Source organism: Antennarius striatus, chromosome 8 (genome assembly GCF_040054535.1).
Source record: "Antennarius striatus isolate MH-2024 chromosome 8, ASM4005453v1, whole genome shotgun sequence".
Classification (NCBI taxonomy): Eukaryota; Metazoa; Chordata; class Actinopteri; order Lophiiformes; family Antennariidae; genus Antennarius; species Antennarius striatus.
Window position 1 is genome coordinate 15,995,001 of NC_090783.1, and position 23,294 is coordinate 16,018,294.

General features: G+C 41.1%; 1 protein-coding gene across 1 annotated transcript in view; it reads left to right on the plus strand.

Moving 5' to 3' along the window:
* Positions 1 to 23,294, plus strand: part of cnnm2b (cyclin and CBS domain divalent metal cation transport mediator 2b) — a 32,908-nt gene that overhangs the window by 3,971 nt on the left and 5,643 nt on the right. The window contains exons 2-3 of the mRNA XM_068322609.1: positions 20,938 to 21,081; positions 22,353 to 22,490. Of these exons, the coding sequence (XP_068178710.1) occupies positions 20,938 to 21,081; positions 22,353 to 22,490 (282 nt within the window). The remainder of the gene's footprint in view (positions 1 to 20,937; positions 21,082 to 22,352; positions 22,491 to 23,294) is intronic.

Genomic DNA, 23,294 nt, shown 5'->3' on the forward strand with positions numbered 1-23,294 from the left:
GTTCCTCTCCACCCCCGGTGCTTCCTGCCTGGGGGGAAGGCAGGGCACTAGCCTAACTTGAATATGAGAGACTAGGGGTCTCTCTGACTTGCTACCAGTGGACCCACATTCTTATTTCTTCTAATATATAACTTTTGAAGTATTCCTTCACTTCACAGGCATTACTTTTTACACTTAAAATTCCAGTTCGAATATCTTCTTCTTCTTTTCCTTTCGGCTTTTCCCTTTAGGGGTCGCCACAGTGAATCAATTGCCTCCATCTAACCCTGTCTTCTGCATCCTCTTCTCTCACACCAACTACCTTCATGTCCTCTTTCACTACATCCATAAACCTCCTCTTTGGTCTTCCTCTAGGTCTCCAGTCTGGCACTTCAAAACTCAGCATCCTTCTACCAATATATTCACTATCTCTCCTCTGGACATGTCCAAACCATCTCAGTCTGGCCTCTCTGACTTTATCCCCAAAACCTCTAACATGTGCTGTCCCTCTGATGTACTCATTCCTGATCCTATCCTTCCTGGTCACTCCCAAAGAGAACCTCAGCATCTTCATCTCTGCTACCTCCAGCTCTGTCTCCTGTCTTTCCCTCAGTGACACTGTCTCTAGACCAAACAACATCGCTGCTCTCACCACAGTTTTGTACACCTTTCCTTTCATTTTAGCTGAAACTCTTCTATCACACGTGACACCTGACACTTTTCTCCATCCGTTCCATCCTGCCTGTACACGCGTCTTCACCTCTTTTCCACACTCTCCACTGCTCTGGACTGTTGATCCAAAGTACTTAAAATCCTCCACCTTCTTGATCTCTTCTCCCTGTAACCTCACTTTTCCACTTGGGTCCCTCTCATTTACACACATGTATTCTGTCTTACTGCGGCTAACCTTCATTCCTCTCCTTTCCGGGACAATCCTCCACCTGTTCCCTGCTCTCACTGCAGATCACAATGTCACCTGCAAACATCATAGTCCATGGAGATTCCTGTCTAACCTCATCTGTCAGCCTGTCCATCACCATAGCGAACAAGAAGGGGCTCAGAGCTGATCCCTGATGCAGTCCCACCTCCACCTTGAACTCCTCTGTCACACCTACAGCACACCTCACCACTGTCTTACAGTCCTCATACATGTCCTGCACTGCTCTAACATACTTCTCTGCCACTCCAGACTTCCTCATACAATACCACAGTTCCTCTCTGGGCACCCTGTCATAAGCTTTCTCCAGATCTACAAAAATACAATGTAGGTCCCTCTGGCCTTCTCTGTACTTCTCTATCAACATCCTCAAAGGAAATACTGCATCTGTAGTACTCTTTTTTGGCATGAAACCATACTGCTGCTCACAAATGCTCACTTCTGCCCTTAGTCTAGCTTCCACTACTCTTTCCCATAACTTCATTGTATGGCTCATCAGCTTTATTCCTCTGTAGTTGCCACAACTCTGCACATCTCTCTTGTTCTTAAAAATGGGCACCAGCACACTTCTCCTCCATTCCTCAGGCATCTTCTCACTATCTAAGATCCTGTTGAACAACCCAGTCAGAAACTCTACCGCTACCTCTCCTAGACACTTCCAAACCTCTACAGGTATATCATCAGGACCAACTGCCTTTCCACTCTTCATCCTCTTCAATGCCCTCCTCACTTCATCCTGACTAATCTTTGCTTTGTTTTGATCTTTCAAAACTCAGCATCCTTCTACCAACATGTTCACTAAAAGTCAGTTATTAATGCTAAATGACCTGTATATGAACTTGCTGGCTGTATTCATGTCCCATAGTGGATAGATCAGGGTGTATATGTGTCAGTTTGTGAGTAGGGTCCCCCCCAGACCTGGCACGTCTTGAACTAGTTCCCTGATTGCTCCAATATAGGCCAATCTATGCTTAATTCAGATTCAGCAGCCTCCATGGCCTCCTTGCTCCGTACTTTGTCTTAAAGTGAAACCCTTTTTTTGCTCACTCTCTCTGTCGCTCTTGTTGAAATACTGATAGGTGTTTTACGGTTTGCTTCAGATGCTTTTCTTCTTTCTGGGTGTTTGGGTGGACCGTATCATAGCAAATGTCTAGAAGAAGTGTGTGCTTGCCTGGTAACCCTTGGTGTTAATGCTGCAAAAAGTGTCGGGATTAAATGGCATCATGTTGGTAAGAACACTTAATGTTCCCTGATGAAGAAGACCCCTCTGATCTCAGCAAGACTTTTCCTGCCAGCCGCTCACTTAATCAGAACTAATTACTTTGAATCAAAGGTTGTCTGCATTTCTGGACATGTTGTGTAGTGTTATTATGTAGTAGACTTTTTTCCTTTAAATGAAATGCATGTTTTATACAAACAGTAAATGGCATGTAAATGTTGTAATGAAGGAAGACTTTTCAGTGATTTGTGGGCAATCCATCCCAGTAAAGCCACAACCGGGCTAACATTTTGCAGTAGTGTGTTTTGGCAGTAGTGGAACCAACTGAAAGCAACAAATTGTCACCCTGTGAGGTTTCTCTGTACACAACCAAACGCCTAAAATGTCATTAGGAATCAATTGGAGTCTTGTTTGACCAGCTTGTTAGTGTAGAACCCTTTAATCTCTATCAGCTCCATGTGGGAATATCTGTTCATCTACATGCTGTTTACCCTCTGTCCACCAGCTAGTTATTAACTGGCTTTATGTTAAATTTTATATATTTTAATTTTATTTTAAGTATATGTGTTGACTGAAAACAATAGTTTATTGCTGATAACAACACAACCCATAACTGCAGTGACTGAAAGACACTAAAATGCCATTTGGAGCTGCAGAGAGGAATAGCTGCCCTTTATAGTCAATTATTTTTACATCAACACTAATAAATGAATCCTTTAGGATGTCCAGGACTTCAAACATATTTGTCAAACTTAATTTAAACATATCCAACCAAGTGTCTTTATCAGGTTCCAACACGGTTTGTTTTGAAGGTTTGGTTCTCACAGAAGCATATCGGGATGTCAGGAGTGTCCTTGAGCGCACAACCAAACGGCATTTTCAGATGATACCATCTGACTGCTGTTTCAGCTCCACACAAGAGCATCGTTAAAAAAAAACAACCATATGAGACATGTGTGGAGATTCTCAGTCATCCAGGTCATGGTAGATGTTTAATGTCTTCAGCAGAAATACCAAGTATATTCTATTTTTAGTTTACGGGGTTAAATCCATTAATAGTTTATTACATGTGGTGAAAATTTGTGAATTTGTTCATTGCAATGAAGACAATTTCAAAGAATGAGTTTGTGATTGACTTTTGGTGATGTACCGTAGTTGTTGTCTGGACTCTAAAGTTTGTTGCCTTAAAAGACTGGTTTTGAATTGGCCTACATTCTTCAGATTCTGGTACAACATGGGGTGCAGGCTTTTAAGACCGGATTAGTACAACAGTTGCGTGTGATTCTAGGCACAGTGCATTCCCAAAGCCTGTCTGATCTGGCATTATGACTATAACTTTACATTTATTTTCTACCGTGCACAGAGTGCAAGGTAGAAACACAACAGGACCGGAGATGTGTATCGTAAGGTGAAATTCTCCAAATCCACCCCGCTTGATCAACTGCATGCAACCAACAAAAAAAGCACAAAAGAAAATTTAACGTTCTGTTGTGAAAAGATGTCATGAAACCTCACCTTGTGGAGCAAGCTGTATGAATTTCTTTCACAGTAGACTTTTTGATCTGAGCCTCTGTGACCTAACCTGGATGTCAGATTCATGAAATTAATCAAAAGACTATTAATAGCAAGAGTACAATGAGCTTTTATTTTTGTCTACTAAGACAGAGCCTGTTGGGAATAAGTCCAATTTTGTTCCAAAGAAGTGAGTAGGATAAAACTGTATCTTAACAGGTACATTGTTCTTTCTGCATTAAATGTTTGAATGATAAATTATTTCACAGAAATCTTCACAGTGAAATAATTTTTAAAAATAAATAAATAAATAAATAAATACTCATCAGCACAAATTTCAGAGGTGACAATTTCACGACTGTTTTGTTTCTGTCTTTCTGATGACGTCTATTTTCTGGAGAAAGGCTTTAGAACTTTTTGTTGTGGATTTAGTTAAGGAGCTGAGCCTGCTTCCAGCACATGTTACCAGGGACCTGTAACCATCCACTACTGAGGAAAATGTGTTATTACGCAATTCAGAATGCAACCACCCACACGTTCCTTTTAATAAGCTGTTTGCCTGATTTCTTTTTTTTTTCGGAAAGGCCAAGATGTTAGCAGATTATTTAGAGTTTATAAATAACATGATAGGAGAGCTTCACCATAAAAGCAGGCGACCAGTGAAAAACACTCTAATATTCTATGTCATTAATGAATAATTCCCTTTTTCTTCACCTGGATGCAAAACTCTGTCCAAATTTATATCTTCAATTTCCATTGTCATCATCCCATTTCACGTTCAGCTCTCGGTTTTGTTGTGATCCAAAGACAGTCATGAACTCGATGCTAGATCTCCTTAATCTAGAGCAGGAGTGTCAAGCTCATTTTGGTCTGGGGGCCACATAAGGCATAATCAGATCTCAAGGGGGCCAGACCAATGCACTCATAGCAAAATTACATACAAGAAATAATAATAAAATAATAAAAATGTAATATGTAATAATGGTAATAATAAAAAACATGTTTGACACCCCTGATCTAGATGGAGATTCCTTCAGAATGCAACCTCATGCATGCAATCAACGGGCAGTCTGTCGATCCTAAGAGAGCAACCTAGTCTGTAATGTCAAAATTAGGTAATTTATGTTTAATTAGTATTCAGTAGCAAACCTAGAGGAAATAAAATGAATGCTTTTTTCAGATTTCTGTGTGAGTCGTTACTGTTCTCTGTGAATGTCTTTGTTCTTTTCGTCTCTGCTGAGAGGAGAACATCGGACGTGTTTGTCTCAGCTGCAGTTCTGTTTTAAAGATCTTATCGGGGTAAGATGGGTGTTGTGCGTGATATCATGCTTATGAAATGAAGGGAAATTGCTGCCATTAGTGTTGCTTTGTGATAATTTGGAGGAGAGGAATGATGATCATCATGCCTTAGTCGTTGAGGCTGTAAAATCTGTAAAACTGCTTCATGCAGTGAGAGGCAGTCTTGTTGTGCTCACGCTAGCGTTTCTTAAGCTATGGAGCAACAGCAGTGATACCATTTGGCTTTATTGGCTTCGTTTTTTACGTTTACTGCTGAACTCTGAAGTTGCTGCTCACCGGTGTCAGGAGCCTTTTGAACCGATCTGATCTGAAGTCCATGGCACAATTATATTTAGGGTGTGCCAAGTTCCTATCTTTTAGTAAAACAACAGATAATCTGGGGTACCGTTGAACACGGATGTCATAGCCAATCCATGAGTGATCAGATAGATAAATAGGTAGGTAAATAAAGATTGCACCATTCACTTCAGACCAGGTGATGTCATTGGCTTGGTTGTTGCAGGGCACCAACAATGCACCTGGTCTCACCCCATTTCCAGACCAGTAACCCCATGAATTTAAAGATAGGTGGAAATACATGTGCTGCTTCCATGAAGTGAGCCCTGGGACTAAAAATGACTGCATCAGCAGGAATCTAGCTGGGACAGCACGGCTTGATTCAGGATGTGAGAGGGGGCTCGTTAAAATTGTACAGCGTAGATCCATTGAAATATAATTTACACCCGCAGTTAGCTGCCTCTGCATCGGTGCATCTGTGTCAGTGTGTACAGTCATATTTTTACATCATGTCTCTTTAACTTTTAACTTGAGCAAAAGATAAAAATGAGGCCCATTCAGGCTGCGGCTCAGGACGGTACTGGTCAGCCCAGTAACCAGGCACTTTGAAGCACACTCAGAGAAGCAGAGCTACTTGCTTGTGCAGCAAGTCCCACCCCCTCCTTCCACATTCCCTCTCTCCCTCTTCTCTCCATATTGTCCTCTTGCCCATTTCCCTCAGTGTTATAAATTACAAACGACACAAACCTCCAGGCCTAATGCCCTGCCATGGATTCCTTCCAAGCTGCACATTTAGGGGAGCCAAGAGGCTGGCTTCATTGATAACACCGGGCACACTGTCCGACTCTCTGTTTGCTGGCAGGAGGAAAAGCCCAAGACGGGCCCTTCGTAGGCCCGAAAAGACACCGGCGCTTTTCACAATCAGCTGATGGAGCCTGCTTCTGTGAGACTTCCACAGTGGTGCTGTTTCAATTCAGCCAGTCCAGTAAAACACATCAGCAACACAGAAAACGGTACGACTGATTGACAATCCAGACTTTGTGCTCTGTGATTTAATGATGGATTTTAGATGTTGGAAAATAAACCCACACTTTAAGCTATTTTCAGCAACATTTGAATTGTTCAAATGCCACTGCTTTGGTTTGTCAAAAATTGTCCACAGCCACCCCAAGGCATTTATCAGAAAAATAGGTAATGAGCTGTAAAGTGTGAGTCTCAGAAGTGCATGTGACTATTTCATGTACCATGCTGCCAGTAGTTGACAGAGCTTAAAAAAGCTTAGTCAACTACTTAAACCTCCGGTCTACAATGGCTGTCAGTTTGAACACTTCAGGGTCATCCCAGTCTTGTTTTTTCGTAAAGTCTGCTTTGTCTTAACTGCTCACATGAAAACTGTGGTTTGTTCAAATGTGTACAAAAAAAAAAGCCAGATTCCTCTTATTTATGCAATGAAACGTGTATAAACACGTCGTGAATGTAAAGAAAAGCGAGTGTAATCCTGTTTTTGGGTTTCGCACCTCATCTGTCTGCATAACAGGAATCAGATCGAAAGCAGGTGCTGCATTACAGGAACTTCCTGACTTGCAGATCCTGTCTTAATTGTTTGGTTACCATGGTACTTAAGGTTAGGACCAGGGGCCTCATTTCTAAAACAGACTTCTTGGATGTTGCCCTCCTTTAAGCCCCCCATATCATCATTGTGATCTCATCTTCCATAAAGTTTCATCTTCAAGTTTTTGGCTAAACCTGAGTGAAATGTCAGTGGGCACCGTTACGACTGATCACGAGACGAAGTTCATCACGAACAAAATAGTAAATGATGCTGATTAGATAGTAGAAGCCTACTATGGTCTGCAGGCCCCCTGCTGCCCCTCCAGACGGTCCTGATCCTGATCCGTGGTCCAGGCTTCTGTGACCGATCCTCTAACTTGAATATTACTGCCGTCCTGTTTGCATCCAGCGTGTGCAGAATCGTCCTGCAGCTTTCATGTGTCCCTCAACAATCCTACATTCCCAAAGCTTTATGGAACACTTTGCTCATTCTAGCTTTAAGGATTTCACTCCGGCTAATTGTTTTTGTTGAGGTATTAATTATGAATTTTAAAGTTTCAAGCTTTGTGTGCCAAAATTGTGTGTTTTCAGGTGTTTGATTAGTTTGTCGAAGAGTTGATGAAGGGATTTGGTTGCAGCGGTTTAGCGTGTCGTGTTATTGCTATTGATTTTGTAGATATTCACACCAGAAGTTTATTGTTGGAAGTATTTTTAAAAAGATGACCTTGCCTGTGTGTCAGCTGCCTGTTTGACTTGCATTAAAGCAGATGACATTTCTAAGAGTGTTGTTAAAATTGAGAAGTGACATTCATTCCACAACAATATCTGAATTGAGCCGCTGTGACCTGCTCGCCGTACCCGTACAAAAACATTGAGTTGTTTTTGTTGTGACTTTAACTTTCATTTTATTTTACTGTGCTCTGCAGCTCCAGGGTTGCAGACTAAACACATCACAGGAGCGTTTTGAAAAGAAACAAAAAAAAGAAATCCGCACACAAATTGGGCCACTGATGTTTGGCAGCTACTGTAACTAGTTATCCTGCTTGCAGTGTTAACTTATCAGGAAAAAAATAGCCTGTTCTCTACCACCCACAGAAAGATTCCCAATAAGTAACCAGCCAGCAATAAATAACTCATTATGCATATAAAAAAAATCACTACCATTTCCATTCTCCATCATCCAGAGGACAGTGGAACGGCGTCGGTGTCATCCTGCATCTGGTGTGTAGATATTTTTATCCCACTAAAGCACAAAGCTTTTTAAGCTTTACAGATTAACTGATTGTGTTGTATTGCTCTGTGTGCTGTGATTACTTCATGATGAAACGGTTCACCCACTGGTCCGGTAGGTCCATGCATCGTCTTCTATCCTGCAGTACCAACCTCTGTGTTAATGATTATGTTTTTCATTACAGTCTGTTAGCCGATATTTAGTTCCAGCTGCTGTCAGATTTAATTTAACATTTGAAAAATTGTAATATTGTGGAATAATTTCAAATAATTTCCTGTGCCTCCATGTAGGCTAAGCTAGGCAAAACAAACAAACAAAAAATCTTGATTCCTAATTAATCCGGAATAAAAAGAGAAGAGATTGATTTATATTTTTTCTTCCCTTATATACAACTGCAGACACATATGGGATTTCAAAAAAAAATTATAATACCAAATATTAAAGTTAAATAAAGCATGCTAATGTCCTCTAATTTAGAAAGACCATGTGACGAGTCGAGCTTGTGTCCCTAATAGGGAACAAATAGTAAATAAAACAAGACATGATAAAACAGAGTCATTTAAACGATTCGATCGAGTTCAGACATGACAGGCTGGCATCTGATTTTCATATCTGGAACAAATTTACTTCATATTTGCTCTATACAACTTAATCAACGTACTTCTGCTTTCATGTGTTTTTCTCCTTTAAAACGCCCCACATTTCGTTTCGTCATCACTGTGTGATGTGCTCACCATTCAGCAGTTGCAACATTCCCATAACAGAGCAGCACCTGACCACAAGTCCATTCATTTATCCCCAGTGATCTCCCATTGAAGCCTCTCCTTATGACTGAGGCTCAAAGGAATCTCAACCCAGGGGACCTTGCAACAACAAACGCAGCCAGCTACGACAGCAAGCTGCTTCTCTGAATGAACAAATATGTCATTCCAGCAGTGTGTTCATGTAGCTGGACTGTGAGTGTGTGTGTGTACGCACGTGTGTGGCTGTGTGTGTTTGTGTGTAGTGAATCACCACTGGCTAGTAGCAGCACAGTGCTCTTGTGACCGAGACCCTTTAATAATGGTTTGGAGCTGTGACCAGACTTAATTTCTCTGCCCTTTTATAAAAAGAATGCATTCAATCTATAAAGCAGAGCCGTTGGTGCTGTTAATAACTGAAACCATTTCATGTTAGTCCCTCTTGTTAATGTTGGTACGCTGTTGTAATTATGGGATAATATACCACGTTTAATTTGATTATAATTTGTACTTGCAGTTCTCTATTAAAAATATACCATTGCTGATTATTTTCTGAATGGCCAGTGTGTTCCAGACCATCACTGTAACTCAGCCTGAGATTGATTCTGATCCCTGTCCTGAGACTGTCAAATGTTACCTGTGTATGTCTGTATGGTAACAAGAAAATGAAGTGTAATGGATTTGATCTACGGTTCTGTTTCTTGATTGGCGTCCCATGTCCTCAGGCAGATGTGTTTGGATTCAGATGTTACACCAAACTCTGAACTTCATCTTGGAGAAAGCTGTGCTGGTTATTTGCTGGTTGGTCGTTTGGTTGACAGGTCAGCAGGATTGGACCATCACTAACAGATTTCCATTACACTTGTGCAGAGGATGGATGTTGGCCCAGCATAGATCAAATTTCACGCTCCATAAGTTTGTCGAGTTTTATGACAGTTTATTTGATTTTGGAGACTTAACAAAAACCAGAAGTTACACCGATCTAATTTTTAAAGATATACTCAGCCACTGGATTAACACCTCAGCTCATTCAGCTTGTAGAGACATGTGTTACTGTACCTGTAATGTGTTTGAAAAATATTTGTTGAAATTTTTGTCACTTGTTTGAATATTAATTATTAACAAGAACCAGGTTTTATAAAACTTTTATTAACAGCAAAGTTAAAACAGTAGTTTTCCTTCTTTTTAACGATCAGTTGGTTTCCTTATTTATTTTAAAATAATGAACATGTCACATGATTTTGGCTTATCTATTTTACATTTGTGGAAGAGCCTGTGCACACGACCTTCCAGACAACCACACATTACATTTATGTCTGCAGATAATGCAGGTTAAAACAAAGAATTATGATTTACATGGGTATTCAAATAAAATGTTCATGTAAATGAAGCTTTAAATAGTCAACATTGCATTAGCACCAGGCTGATGGTTTCACTTATGTCAATGGAAAAATGGGTCAGGATAGCTTTTACCAGAGGTTGGTTTAGATGAAAGACGATCCAATGGGTTCCCATCAGCCCAACGTTGCTCTATATTTGTCAGTGTTCAAATATTTGGAAAAATAGGGGGAGAGCAAGACATGGAGGGGGGCAGTGATGAGTGTCCACAACAGATACTGACCCCTCATACTCCCACCCCAAGTCTCCGAGCATAACGTCCTATTTTTAGTGGAAAATTACGCTATGGAAAAATATGACAAAGCTGCATTCCATAAATAAGCTGGGAATGTTGGAAAAGAGCATTCGGCTCGGTCTCTGAAGGCCTGAGTGGTTCTCAGGCTTGATGATGGATGGATGGGCGGGCGGATGGATGGATGGACGGACGGATGGATGGTTCACCACATCAAAAATAATACTTTAGAAAACATTATCAGCAGAAGAAACCCAGTGTGTCGGAGGACGGATGGCAAATAAGCGAAAAACGCTCAAGGACCAGTGTCTGCTGCTGGAGACGTTGCCTCTCACATAGGGTGGGGGGGCGGACATGCTTTACCAACGAGTATTTTGTTATGACTCAGTCATTCTAAGTTGAATTGTGGATTCTTTATTAAGCGCTGACGGCATCTTCAGTAGAAGTCTGAGAGCGTTTCCTGGCCAAGAATCAAGCTATCTTTATAGATTCCCCTCTTCTGTTTTAACTTAAATTGCCTGATAAAAATAATATTGATTTTAAAAGACAATGAATGTATTAGAGGGCGGCACGGTGGCGCAGTGGTTAGCGCTGCTGCCTCACAACACGGCGGACCCGGGTTCGAGTCCCGCTCTGTGCGGAGTTCGCATGCTCTCCCCGTGTCTGCGTGGGTTCTCTCCGGGTTCTCCGGCTTCCTCCCACCTCCAAAAGCATGCGCTTCAGGTTGATTGGCCGGTCCCAAATTGACCATAGGAGTGAGTGTGTGTATGAATGATTGTTTGTTTCTATGTGTGGCTCCGCGGTACACTGGCGTCATGCCCGGAGTGTCCCCCGCCTCACGCCCTGAGACTGCCAGGATAGGCACTGGCTACCCCGCGACCTGCATTAGCGGATTAAGCGGGTTGGCAGATGAATGAATGAATGAATGAATGAATGTATTAGACAACAACAACAGATTCAGGTAGTTTCTGCTTATTCTGGTCATTAAAAAGATGTACGGTTGATTTCCCCTGGTACGACATACCAAATAGGCTTGGGAACGCTCTAAAAATTATACGTGCAAACAAAATGCAAAGATTGAATTCAGTTTTTTTATTTAATAGAGGTCAGCCTACTCAGATCAGTTCTGATCAACAGGCTGCTATCTGCTTGAATTGAAACCCCAAACAGTGGATGTATTTCTAATTTAGCTTTTGAAAAGGTCGTAACGTAACACAAAGGCTCTTACAAATCCTTTGTTTGGTCTCCAAATTACTGCAAGTGTCCTCCTGAAAGTGAAAGTGCTCCATAACTTTCACACCAGCCCACACAAACCTTTCTAACTGTGCAAAAGCAGCAGAATCGGTTTTTAACTAAACCAACCTGACATGAAAGCGAACCGGAAACGCAACATTTGTATGACCGGCAGCACCAGGAACTGAATGTTTCATGAATGCGTAAACCCATTGCAACAATTGTGATGCAAAGAAGTATGCAGCGAAATAACAATCCACCTCAAACATCACTGCTGCGTTGGTTTAATGCAGCAGGTATGTAAGGCACGGGCAATGTTGGACATATCCTTACTGCACTTACTGTTAATAAACTTGGAGTTCTGATAGTTTTGGAAATAGATCCGAACATAGTAGATGTGCTTATAAATTTGAAGGTCACAAACTGACCTTTACAAAGGTTGGGCTCCGTCTGAAAGCCTCTCAATTTCTTCAGCAAGAGTTGCATGTAAAATGTGTTCTTCCAAATTGAAGATAGTTTTTCTTTTTTGAACACGTAATGTGTCCTGAATTCTGGTTTACATTAGATTCAGGGGGATTTTTGAAAATGAGATGCATTTATACTTTTAGCCATGCTGGTTTTGTAGCTGCAGGATTAACAGTGCGTAAAAACTTAGCTGCAAATCATCGTATTTTGTTTTAAAAGCTAATTAGCTTTAGCAAATGAACACTTGCAACAGTATGTTAACATTAGTGCTGAAAGCATGTCCACTCTTAGTACAGTTTCAGAACTCGAGATTCTATTTATTTCAAGGTTAATAATATATATATTACATAATATATATATTATGTAATAATATATATGAAATATATATATAATAGATATAATTAAAAGAAACTTACACTATCCTCATGAATAAAGCTCTTACAGACTTGTGAGAATCATGAAGGGACAATCTGTAACGATCAGATTTACAGGACTCAGGCCGTGAGGAGTAGAACTCCTGCTGTGGGTCTTCATAATTGTGCAACCGGTATTTTAATCCACACAACTGAACAAATGCTTTGTGGTCCCTGATCCATCCTGAGTTAAATTAAGCATTTCCCAGCATCTTAGTCATCTGCTGTTTTGTTGTTATTAAAGGAAACAAAATTATTCTGTGTGTGTATCCTTCGCCTGGTTCCGAGCACTAACCGAAACCGTCATTTACACGTCCAATGACGCAACTGTGATTCTCAGAAATGTTTCAGAACTCACACACCGAAGCTTAATAAATACTAAGACGCTGACCCAAGAAAACATGTGTATAATGGATGAAATAGAAAGTGAATTGACCCCCCCAACCCTGATGTGTGCAGTGTGCCTGTGTGCAGGACTACCCAGCATGCATTCAGTCTCAGCCCAGCTAGACGGCCCCAGATGTCAGGCAGCAGTGGTGGCTCGGAGGACCCCAGACGACTGGTCTTAGCAAAGACATGCTTTCCATTTGGCCCACTGCCAAGTTCCAGGCCCTAGAGGGTTAGCCCACGCTTTACCTCTGGATCCCCCACCCCAATGAACACACACACACACACACGCACACACAAATCACTGCCTTAGCAGCATCTAAGGAGCTATGAATAAACAGTCTGTCATTGCCGTGTAATGTATTTATGGAAGACAGAAGCTGCATTTTTCTGTAGTTTGTGCGGTATTTTCTCTTTGTGGGAAACTAAAAAAGTATGCTCTCATCTTGTGGGACAAGACTAAGAGGCCGAAATAAACTTTTGATAGACTATTGGCAATGCCAGAAGATGAGTTTACATGCATGCAGCACTCATAAATTGTCCACTTTTAGATCATTACATAAAATATCCCTGATGTGAACTTGAGTAAAGAGACTTGAAAATATATTTTTGGAATGCTGCTAATGCTTCTCATTGGAGATGTGTGTGTGTGTTTATATTTGTATATTTATTTATTTTTTACAAGTCCCTCCTTTTGTTTCTACACGATATTTGCGCTCTAGAGTTGGACTTTTGTATTTTAAATGCACTTTTTGTAAGTCTGAACACCAAATACAGATGAGGTTGTTAGGAATTTCATTAAATTTAATACTTTTTTGCTAAAGTTTGACCTGATGATGACATGAATGAAAGACGTCTGTATGATATTTAATAAAAACATTCCTACTCTACTCAGAACTTAAAGTGTCAGTTTCACTGTAGCTCTTGACGAGAATCCATGAGGGAGAAAATCATTGCTAATTCCATCTGAAATTGTTGTCTTGTCAGATTCTGTTGAGGGTTTTTGGTATGAATTTGTTGGGAGAAAAATAAATGCACAGTCGCCAGTGAAAACATGACCTCCGTAATGGAGGTAAATAAAGAGAATGCTATAAGAGGGATGGTGTGGCGGTTTGCCCTTTATACTCTCTTGCATGGAATTTATGAAATATCTTTCTCCTTAAATCATAGCCCATGGGACAGACTCCAGAATAAACACTATTAAACTTCCATAAACATGCTTTTGTCCCCCTTTTAATGAGTGACCACTGTGGTTTCTGTTGAAGTTCTTACCAGAGGTCATCTGCCGTAGTTAACCTGGAGTGGACTAGTGTGCCAACCTTCAGGTGATGGAAAGCATTTTTGATGAACGTCTGATGAGATTAATTTGACGTGTCAAATAAGCAACTTGGCCTTTGGCTTTGTGGGTTTGGTGTGTGCAAGCATATAGCTGTTTGAAGAGCAGGACAGGTTATGTATTGATTGTGGCGTCTTATCAGTTGGCTGTCAGAAAGGTCGGAGGTCAGGCCATTTTGTGCTGAAAGGTCAGGTTATGTTGACGGTTGGTTGTATCTTCTCCAGTCATCGAAGCTGTGTGGACCCTAGACCAGATTTATAATACAACCGTTCAAATACTACATCTCTCTCAAAGATACCGAGCCACTTTCAAGTCACACAATGTAAGAGACGTGTTTATTTTAACTCCTAAGTATTGGGGCTATGTGTTTGGTTTTGTTGGAGTGTTATCATGTATAATACATATCACAATATTACAGCTAGTTTAGTAATGGTACGCTCAGACAGACGTCTATATTATAATCTTAATTTTTAGCATTTCTACAGACCTGCATTCCCACAATTGAGCAACAGAGATGACGAAACTGCCATTAAACACAAAGAAACCTCGGAGCACACCTCAGATGGAGATGGGCAACCCTCTGCTTTTACTGATTGAGAAAGAGCATCATTGTTAACTTTCAAGATAAGAAAGCATAAAAACTCAAGGGGTAAGAATTTAAGTTAGCTACATGCATTAATGAGACAGGAATGTCTAGCGAAGGAGAGGAAGATATTTGTATTATTATGTTAATGAAAGAAAGGAGTCCTATAAAAGAAAGCTAAAAGTCATATCCACTATAAAACATAACTCCAGATTCCTCACGATGGAGCTGGAGGCTAGAGTAATGTCACCTATAGTGGTTCTACCACTAGATAATGTGATTCTGACGTGTTAGAGCCCAGCACAACAACCTTATTTTTATGTAAATTAAGTAGCAAAACAGGTTGTGATACATACCTAAGGTTTAGTTGGTTGATTAATTTGATCTGATTCCATTGATGAATATTATTATGTCATTAACATTCCAAAAAAATAGATGCTTCCTAATAATATTTTAGACATTGGGTGAACCACAGTGGTCCAAGCACAAAACCCTGATGAACTCATTCCAATCAAACCAGTTTAGTGTCTTTAATGCACACTGGTGCTGTGGGTAGTGCTGTTGCCTCACAGGAAGAAGGTTCCGGGTTTAAGCTCTTTCTTTGCGGAGTTTGCATGTTCTGGAGGAAAGTGGGGAAGCGGTTTCGGGAAGTGAATGAAAAATATTTGATTCTAATGAGATATAATTGGATGAGTACAGGGCGGCACGGTGGCGAAGTGGGTAGCGCTGTCGCCGCACAGCATGGCGGTTCTGGGTTCGAGTCCCGCTCTGCGGAGTTTGCATGTTCTACCCTTGTCTGCGTGGGTTCTGTCTGGGTTCTCCGGCTTCCGCCCACCTCCAAAAACATCGCCCCTCCTCATGCCCTATGCCAGCTGGGATAGGCTGCAGCTCCCTGTGACCCGTGCAAGCGGATGAAGCGTTAAGACAATGAATGAATGGATGAGTACAGACTCCTTCACTGGCTGGCCTGGTGTTCCAGTGGGTAGCACCGCTGCCTCACTACAACAGGGTTCCACCGATTCACCGTTGAGAATTTTGCATGTTGTCCCTGAGTAATCTAAACCCACCAAGAGAGATTAATCCTATTTTATAGAAAAGGAAATTCTGAATAAAGGTTTAATGTTGTAACAGGTTAATTGGGATGGGTCTTGGAGACAGGTCGTTGGTTTAGATGATGAAATAGTAGAAGATAGTTGTTGGTCAATGGCAGAGAATCAATCCAGCTATACATCAGATGTTACTGCTTTGTCTGAACTTCCTGCACTTGAAAGTAAATCAATAGAATGTAAAGGCAGAAGGCGATAAATTTTGTCTCTATTAAGTCGATTTTTAGTGTTAAAGCAGCTCTAGAAAGCATTACTGCCGAGGTTTATGGAAACACTTGAGTCGGTAGTATGTACGCCAGGTAGCCTGGCTACATACTGCAGAGGATTAGGGTTAGGGTTAGGGGTTACAGCTATCCTGCCAGGACAATCAAGACTTTAATTTTAGTACTAAAGCATTTTAGTACTTTTAACCATGGAGATAAACCTCCTATGCTTTATAGTCGTAGAGGGAAAACAGAGTTGAGCATTATTCTGAGTGAGCCGACATCAATTAGACAATCAATTTGGAGTAAAGTGATCACAGAGTCTGATCAATCCGAATAATCTGTTATTAAAGGTCCCATATTATTCTTTTTTTAATTCATGTCATTCAACTGCCAGATGTCCAACTTCACTGTATATGAAATGTCTTGCCCCAAAGTGATCCGTGGTCCTCAATATCTTTGATTGAATATTGATAAAATCGCTTCCGCCCCCAAACACTCTGTGTTAATGGGGTGTAGTTCTCAGCTCCCTATCCCCACCCCCTCCCCCCTCTGAGCCTCCTCTATCTACAACTCCTTCCGTTTTGTTTTGATCCAGTGTCGGAGAGGTCGTCAGTCAGAAACTTTTCTTTCAGTAACTTCGTTACTACGTATTTCGCTCTTATTGTTCTCGTGTTTGTCTCTCTTGTTAATAACTGTTGATTTCTGTGTGCTGAGCGTTGAGCCGCTTTCTCAGCCGAACGTCACTCTGTTGTTCATTATGTAAACACTACATGGGCTGATCCAATTGAGACCACCGGTAAACATCGCAAAGAATTTAAAACACACAGTATTTTCAAATGGGATAAAAGTCAGTGGCGATGACGACAGGTGTTTACAGACAGGACGTAATTAAAGCTGTTTTTCGACAATAGTTACGGACAATGAGAGATCACAGGGAGTGAAACTATCACAGTCTAAATGAAACATGGTAAGGTAAGAAAACATGCGTATAATGGATGAAAGGTAAGCCAATGCTTTTGAGTGTGTGTGTGTGTTTGTGCGTGCATGTGTGTGTGAACATATCCAGCCTTTGTCTCTCACAAGGCTGGGAATGAGTGATAAATTCACCTCTTGATTTCTTCCTGGATTATTTCACATGCAGGATTTATGTCAGTTGAACGTAACCCTTGACTGGTGACAGTGAATATCTTTTAGGTTGTAAATAAAGGCTGAGGCTGTGTTAATGAGCTGTGTGGACACACGCTGTGTTTGCTATGACGAGGAGGATACACCTTTAGTGGACACACACACATGACTGTGGAGTCTAACTAGTCAAAATGCTAGCTGACTTCAATAGTTGGTGAGGAACTTTCAGTGTGTAGCTCTTAGCCAGGTCGTTACCACACACCGCTACCGTAGCCTGAACACGACACCACACACACACACACACACACACACACTCACACACCTGACTGGACCGGGGCTAACTAGTTAGCCAAATGCTAACTGAGTTCAACAGTTTGTGAGGAACTTTCAGTGTGTAGCTCTGAGCTAGGATATTACCGTAGCCTGAATGAACTCCCCCTCGGGGATTGCCACGCCCTTAGGCATGTCAACCAATCAATATCGTCAATCAATCTGTCCAATCACAGAGCGCTGTTTGTGACGTCACAAATACCATTCTAGCAAAATCCAGTCGTTTTGAATTCCTAAAACTCCAAATATCTATTGATGCAGGAAGCGTTTGTTTACCAGATTCTAGGAGTTGGTCAGGTTAGGGAGGACCACTGAGTATATTATTTAGAGTCCTGAAAAAATTTGATTTTCATAATAGGACCCCTTTAACTTATTTAATTAAAGAGCTGTTGATGAAAAATAGCATAGAAATCCACATTTAATGTTGTTATTGTTTTGGGATTATTCTTCTGATTGTGTAAATTCTCATAAAGCTCCCCATTCATTTATATATCATTTAATTAACTTTAATCTTCGCTGCTTTAACTGCAGTATCTTCGTTGTGTTCTTTGAACACAAAAAGCTTATTGTTGTTGTTTGTCTGAATCTGTTTTGATGAGTATTTATCCTTGATGAGTTTTTATCCTCATCATCCTCACTGAGGCTTAACCGGACCGTCTTTATGACTGACTGCAGTAGGAAACGCTTGAATCTAACACAAATCTCAGTTTACACTGCAGATGACAGACTGTGTATATCCTTGTGTGGGTGTGGGTGTGCAGTTTGTTGGTACCAGTGAACAGACCTGCCATGGTGGAGGGGGGTTATAGAAAACACAACTATAGGCCGTAGAGAACTCATCTGATGTACAGTGATGAGATCTAGAGGTCCTTCATGTATTCTCACCAGACATCATGTACTGAACGTCTTCAGGATCCTCTGGAGTGTTTCAGTTTCTGATGGAATCCAGGAACTTCACGTAGCCATCAAGAAGGAGTGGAACACCGTTCAAAAGAACACAATTATTGCTTTTTCAAGCTGTACATTGTTCATTATTTTCATTGCCCCACCACGTTCATCTAATGAAAAATAGCAGCAAAAGTGTTTCATTTGTTTTGTTTTTGCAAATATTTAGAGGGCAATCATGATGAGATGTAATTTCAGTGGTACCGTGGCGCAGTGGGTAGCACTGATGCCTCACAGTAACAATATTCTGGTTTCGATTCCTTTCTGTCGGAGTTTGTACAGTCTTCCTGTTTCTGTGTGGGTTCACTCCAGGTTCTCTGGCTTCCTCCCACCAACAAAAACATGCAGCATAAGTGAAAGATCACACAAAATTGTCCTTATGTGTGAGTGTTTGCATGAGTGGTTTGTCTTTAATGTGGCCCTGCGATACACTGGTGACGAGTCCGGAGTGTACCCCGCCTGCTGCTCATAGCCAGCTGGGATAGACTCCAGTGGCGACCGTGACCCGTAAAGTGGAAGATGCAGCTGTAGACGGGACAATTACAGTCGGATGGATGGATTAATATATGGAAGATCATAAGATGTAAAAGGTATAATTGTTATACATAAACTAAAGAGGATGAAAGTTCTTTTAAAGTCTAGTAAACTGACCTTGTTTTAAGATTATTTGGTCAAATTGTTGAGTTTTTTGTTTCTGTCTAGAGAATGAGAAGACCACCACCACCGTACTTAATATGTACAATAAATAAAAGGAATAACAGCTTGTTAGTGTAGCTTAGCCTGGCTTGGCTTAGCTTAGCTTAGCGTAGCATGAAGACCAGAAACAGGGGGAAACTGAAAGCACAGTGCTGTCCAGAATCATTACCATAATGTCTCCTGATGATTCCCATTGTTTCCAAGCTTAAATAAGGTAACAAGTAGCTGACAGTAGTTACCTCAGACATACTGTATATGTCTGTTTAGGATAGGATAGGATGGGTTTTCTTATCTAAGATGCTGAAATGGTGGGTTTTTTTCCCCCAAAATGAGTGGCCATTAGATTTAAATACAAATGTAGGTGATAGTAATCTAACAGAAAATTAATTGATTTGTGCCAAAATAGGGTTGCATATTATTTTAAATTGCATTTCTTTATTGTTCAGCTCATTTCAGTTCACACTCGCGGCTTAAGGATTGACTTAATTTCCCTTGAAACCTAGCTGGGTGCAAGTCTGTGAGTGGAGTGGATGCCATTAAAGAGGAGGAAGTTAGCATCGATCTTTTGTTTCCCTGTGCTGGACATTCCATTTATCTTCCCTTCCCTGGACATTTTAGAATAATTGCTTCAGGCATGATTGTGCTTACCTGAGTTAACTCCAACTCTCAGTGATAGAACATACGCTCGAGGTGTCATTGGTAACCAGAACGCACGACCAACGAGACTGTGTTCCATTTGCATTTCATTGCAGATTTCTGATGTTTCAATTTTTAATAGTTGTCTTAATTGCCTGTTAGATGTAACCTGAGTGTATAGGTTGAAAGCCTCTTTGCTGCATCTGCTGCTCACAACATTCTCTCATTTAGACTCTGTGGCTCTGAATGCTGCACATCAGTCTGCTGTCATAGGGCTGTGAGGAATCAGTGCACTGCAGTGTAATAAAGCACTCCTGGTGATTAGCCTTCAGTCTTTCTAGTCTGTGCTCGCCTGCACCAAAGCAGTTGACTCAAAGATGCACGGGTTCTCTCCACACCTGCTTCAGGTCTTTGCACTTAAACACTGATAACACTCAAGCACACACTGACGTCCTCCATTATTTACACACAGGTGTATCCGCACGCAAACGACCCATTTCGAGACAATCTGATCACACAGCAGAGGCTTCGCCCATTCCGTTCCTCAGCTCGGTGAGAATATCGCCAGGGCGGAATGGAAACTTCATTTTGCAGGGGCTAATATTAGCCTGGGCCTCTGGAAAATTCCTTTTAAATGATCACAAGCTGAGAAAAGGCAAAGAATTTGTTTAGCATTTTGCTTGACAGTATTCTCTACATACACGTTGTACAATTTGTTTCTTTTTTTCAGACGGCAGGGCTCACAGGAGGGTCCTGGGAACACAGAAGTGGGGGAGAGGGAGGGCTGAGGGGACTCATGATAAAACTGAGTGTTTGACTATCAGTCTGATTGTCTGTCTGGCTGTGTCAATCTCTGCAGGAACAGCTATGTTTATTTAATGATCTGGAGATCAGTTATTCCTTCTGATCACGTGGTTTCCACAGCTCTGTGTTCCAATTGGGCTGACAGATAGCTGTCATTTACAGGACAGTTCGTCTGATTTATTTCCTTTTCAGTGAATAATATACCACCCACAAAGAATTTATCTGTGAAACATCTTCATTTGATTTTGCCCCTCTAGATCTATAACCTGTGTTTTTGTGTCTGTGTGTGTTTTGCTAGGAAAATCCCACTTGGCCATAGTTCAGAGGGTGAACAACGAGGGTGAGGGTGACCCCTTCTACGAGGTGGTGGGTATCGTCACTCTGGAGGACATTATTGAAGAAATCATCAAGTCGGAGATCCTGGATGAGACAGACTTGTACAGTAGGTTCCCAGCTGAAGCTTTTAGTCCCCATGAAGTAACCTTTTGTGCATTATATTATGGTATAACAAATCTTTACAGTAACAAAATGCGTTTTTGAAATTTTTGTTTTTGTTGCTTTTGTGTACATACCGGTACATTGGATTACATTAGCATGCATGAAGCAAATTGTTGCATAATAAGAAAGGATGTAATGATTTTATTTAATGTGAAAGGTAGAGTGATGAGCATACAGGGAAATGATCATTCAGTATTTGTGAATACTTTTCCCCTATAAAAAATGGTGATCTATGCATCATTGAGCAGAAACATGCTAAAACAAGAGCTATAAAAGTGGTTTGGTTATCCAATGGGGCATCATGTGAGTCGTAAGAATTATTAGCAGTTTTACTCCATTCAATAAAAGTTGTGCTCTGAGATTATAGTAGGAATTCAGAGGGCAAAGTCATAATTCTTAGAATAAACACTAAAGACAGTGTTATATTTGGACATGTTTACACTACCGTGGGTCTCGCAGAGTTAAGAAGTTTAAATTTATGTGAAATTGACAGAAACTGAAGGCGCCCCTTTATCGGGATTTTCTCAGAACGTATTGAGTTCTTCATTCTTGCATGCCCAATGCTTCCACCAAGGTTTGCAGGTTGATGTGGTGAAGGTTAAAATATTTTGTTCATTGAACATCATAAAGTCATTAAGAGTTAAGAAATGGTTTTTGGGGCTGGGAACCAAAACCTTCTCTATATTATTACTTCTAAAAAAAAGGAATGATTGTGTAAATTTCCCGAAAGTTTCTTATGTCAATCAACACTCCTTGTGTCATGTAGCATACCAGATCTGGCTGGCTGTGCCGTTAAACCTCGAGTAGCTTTGAAATGTGGATGTAATGCCAATTTATTTGTTGCCCTTATACATATGGCTTAAGTAATGCTAAGAATGCGGTAAGCTAACAACATTGCCCCCTAAAGTTTTCTTTTACTTCGGAGAAGAACGCAGCAGCTAAGTTATCGGAAAAACCAATAAGCTTTGGGTAACTCAAGGTTAGTCACCCTGTGAACCAAGCTAATGAATTATACTGTACATTTATTCATATTCAAATCTTTTACCTTGGCACCTAATGAGTTACTTCATTAGATCTACAATACTACACATGAATCAGATCAATTAAAATTACCTGGTGTGTCTGTGTTACATATTGAGAAATGTCCTTTTCCTGTTGCGTCAAAAGTTTTACGTTTGTGTCTAACGCTTTGAACTTTTCCTTTTCCCTCCTCAGCTGACAACAAGACAAAGAAGAAAATCACCCATCGGGAAAGGAAGCAGGATTTCTCGGCCTTCAGGCCTACCGTCAATGAAATGAAGGTTAAAATATCACCTCAGCTTCTGCTGGCTACCCTGCGTTTCCTAGCAACAGGCAAGTGGTCTGCGTTGCTGCTTGACTTCCCCCAGTGTGCCTTCAGCCCCTCACTGTGGGGAAAGTTTGTGTGTGTGTGTGTGTGTGTGTGTGTGTGTGTGTGTGTGTGTGTGTGTGTGTGTGTGTGTGTGTGTGTGTGTGTGTGTGTGTGTGTGTGTGTGTGTGTGTGTGTGTGTGTGTGTGTGCGGTTGCGTGTGTGTGTCCCCATATTGGGCAAGTGGGTATAAGGAGGAGCGAGTATGTGTGTAGAATGGGTATCTGTTGTTTGTTTGTATGTGTGTGTGTGTGTGTGTGTGTGTGTGTGTGTGTGTGTGTGTGTGTGTGTGTGTGTGTGTGTGGGTGTGTGTGTGTATGTGTATGTGTGTGTGTGTGCTGGAAGGCCTCTCGGGAGCACGGCACGGGATGTCTGAGTACGCTGCCCGAATCAAAAAATGCATCTATTTGCTTGCATGTCATGCTCTAAAGGTTCCATGTGGGGATCTTAGCTCACAGCTTTAAAAACACCACCCTGTTTGCTTACGCTCGTTCCTCAGTGACATCACATCCAGCATTTTTGGCCTGTAATCGGGGTTCTCACACAAGTCGGCATACTTGGTGTAAAATGTGAAATATTTCACCCGCTTTCCCTTGGGAAATGGACTGAAAAATATCCAACAGCAGCAGTTGACTGTAGCCTCGATGCAGATGGATTTGCTTCAGAACTTTGACCTACCAGCTAAGCGTTGTTTAAGTTCCGCTAAAAGCTATTAGGGATTTAGTTCCTGGTGCCGGAGCCAGCAGCTAGCTGACACATATCACCGCCGC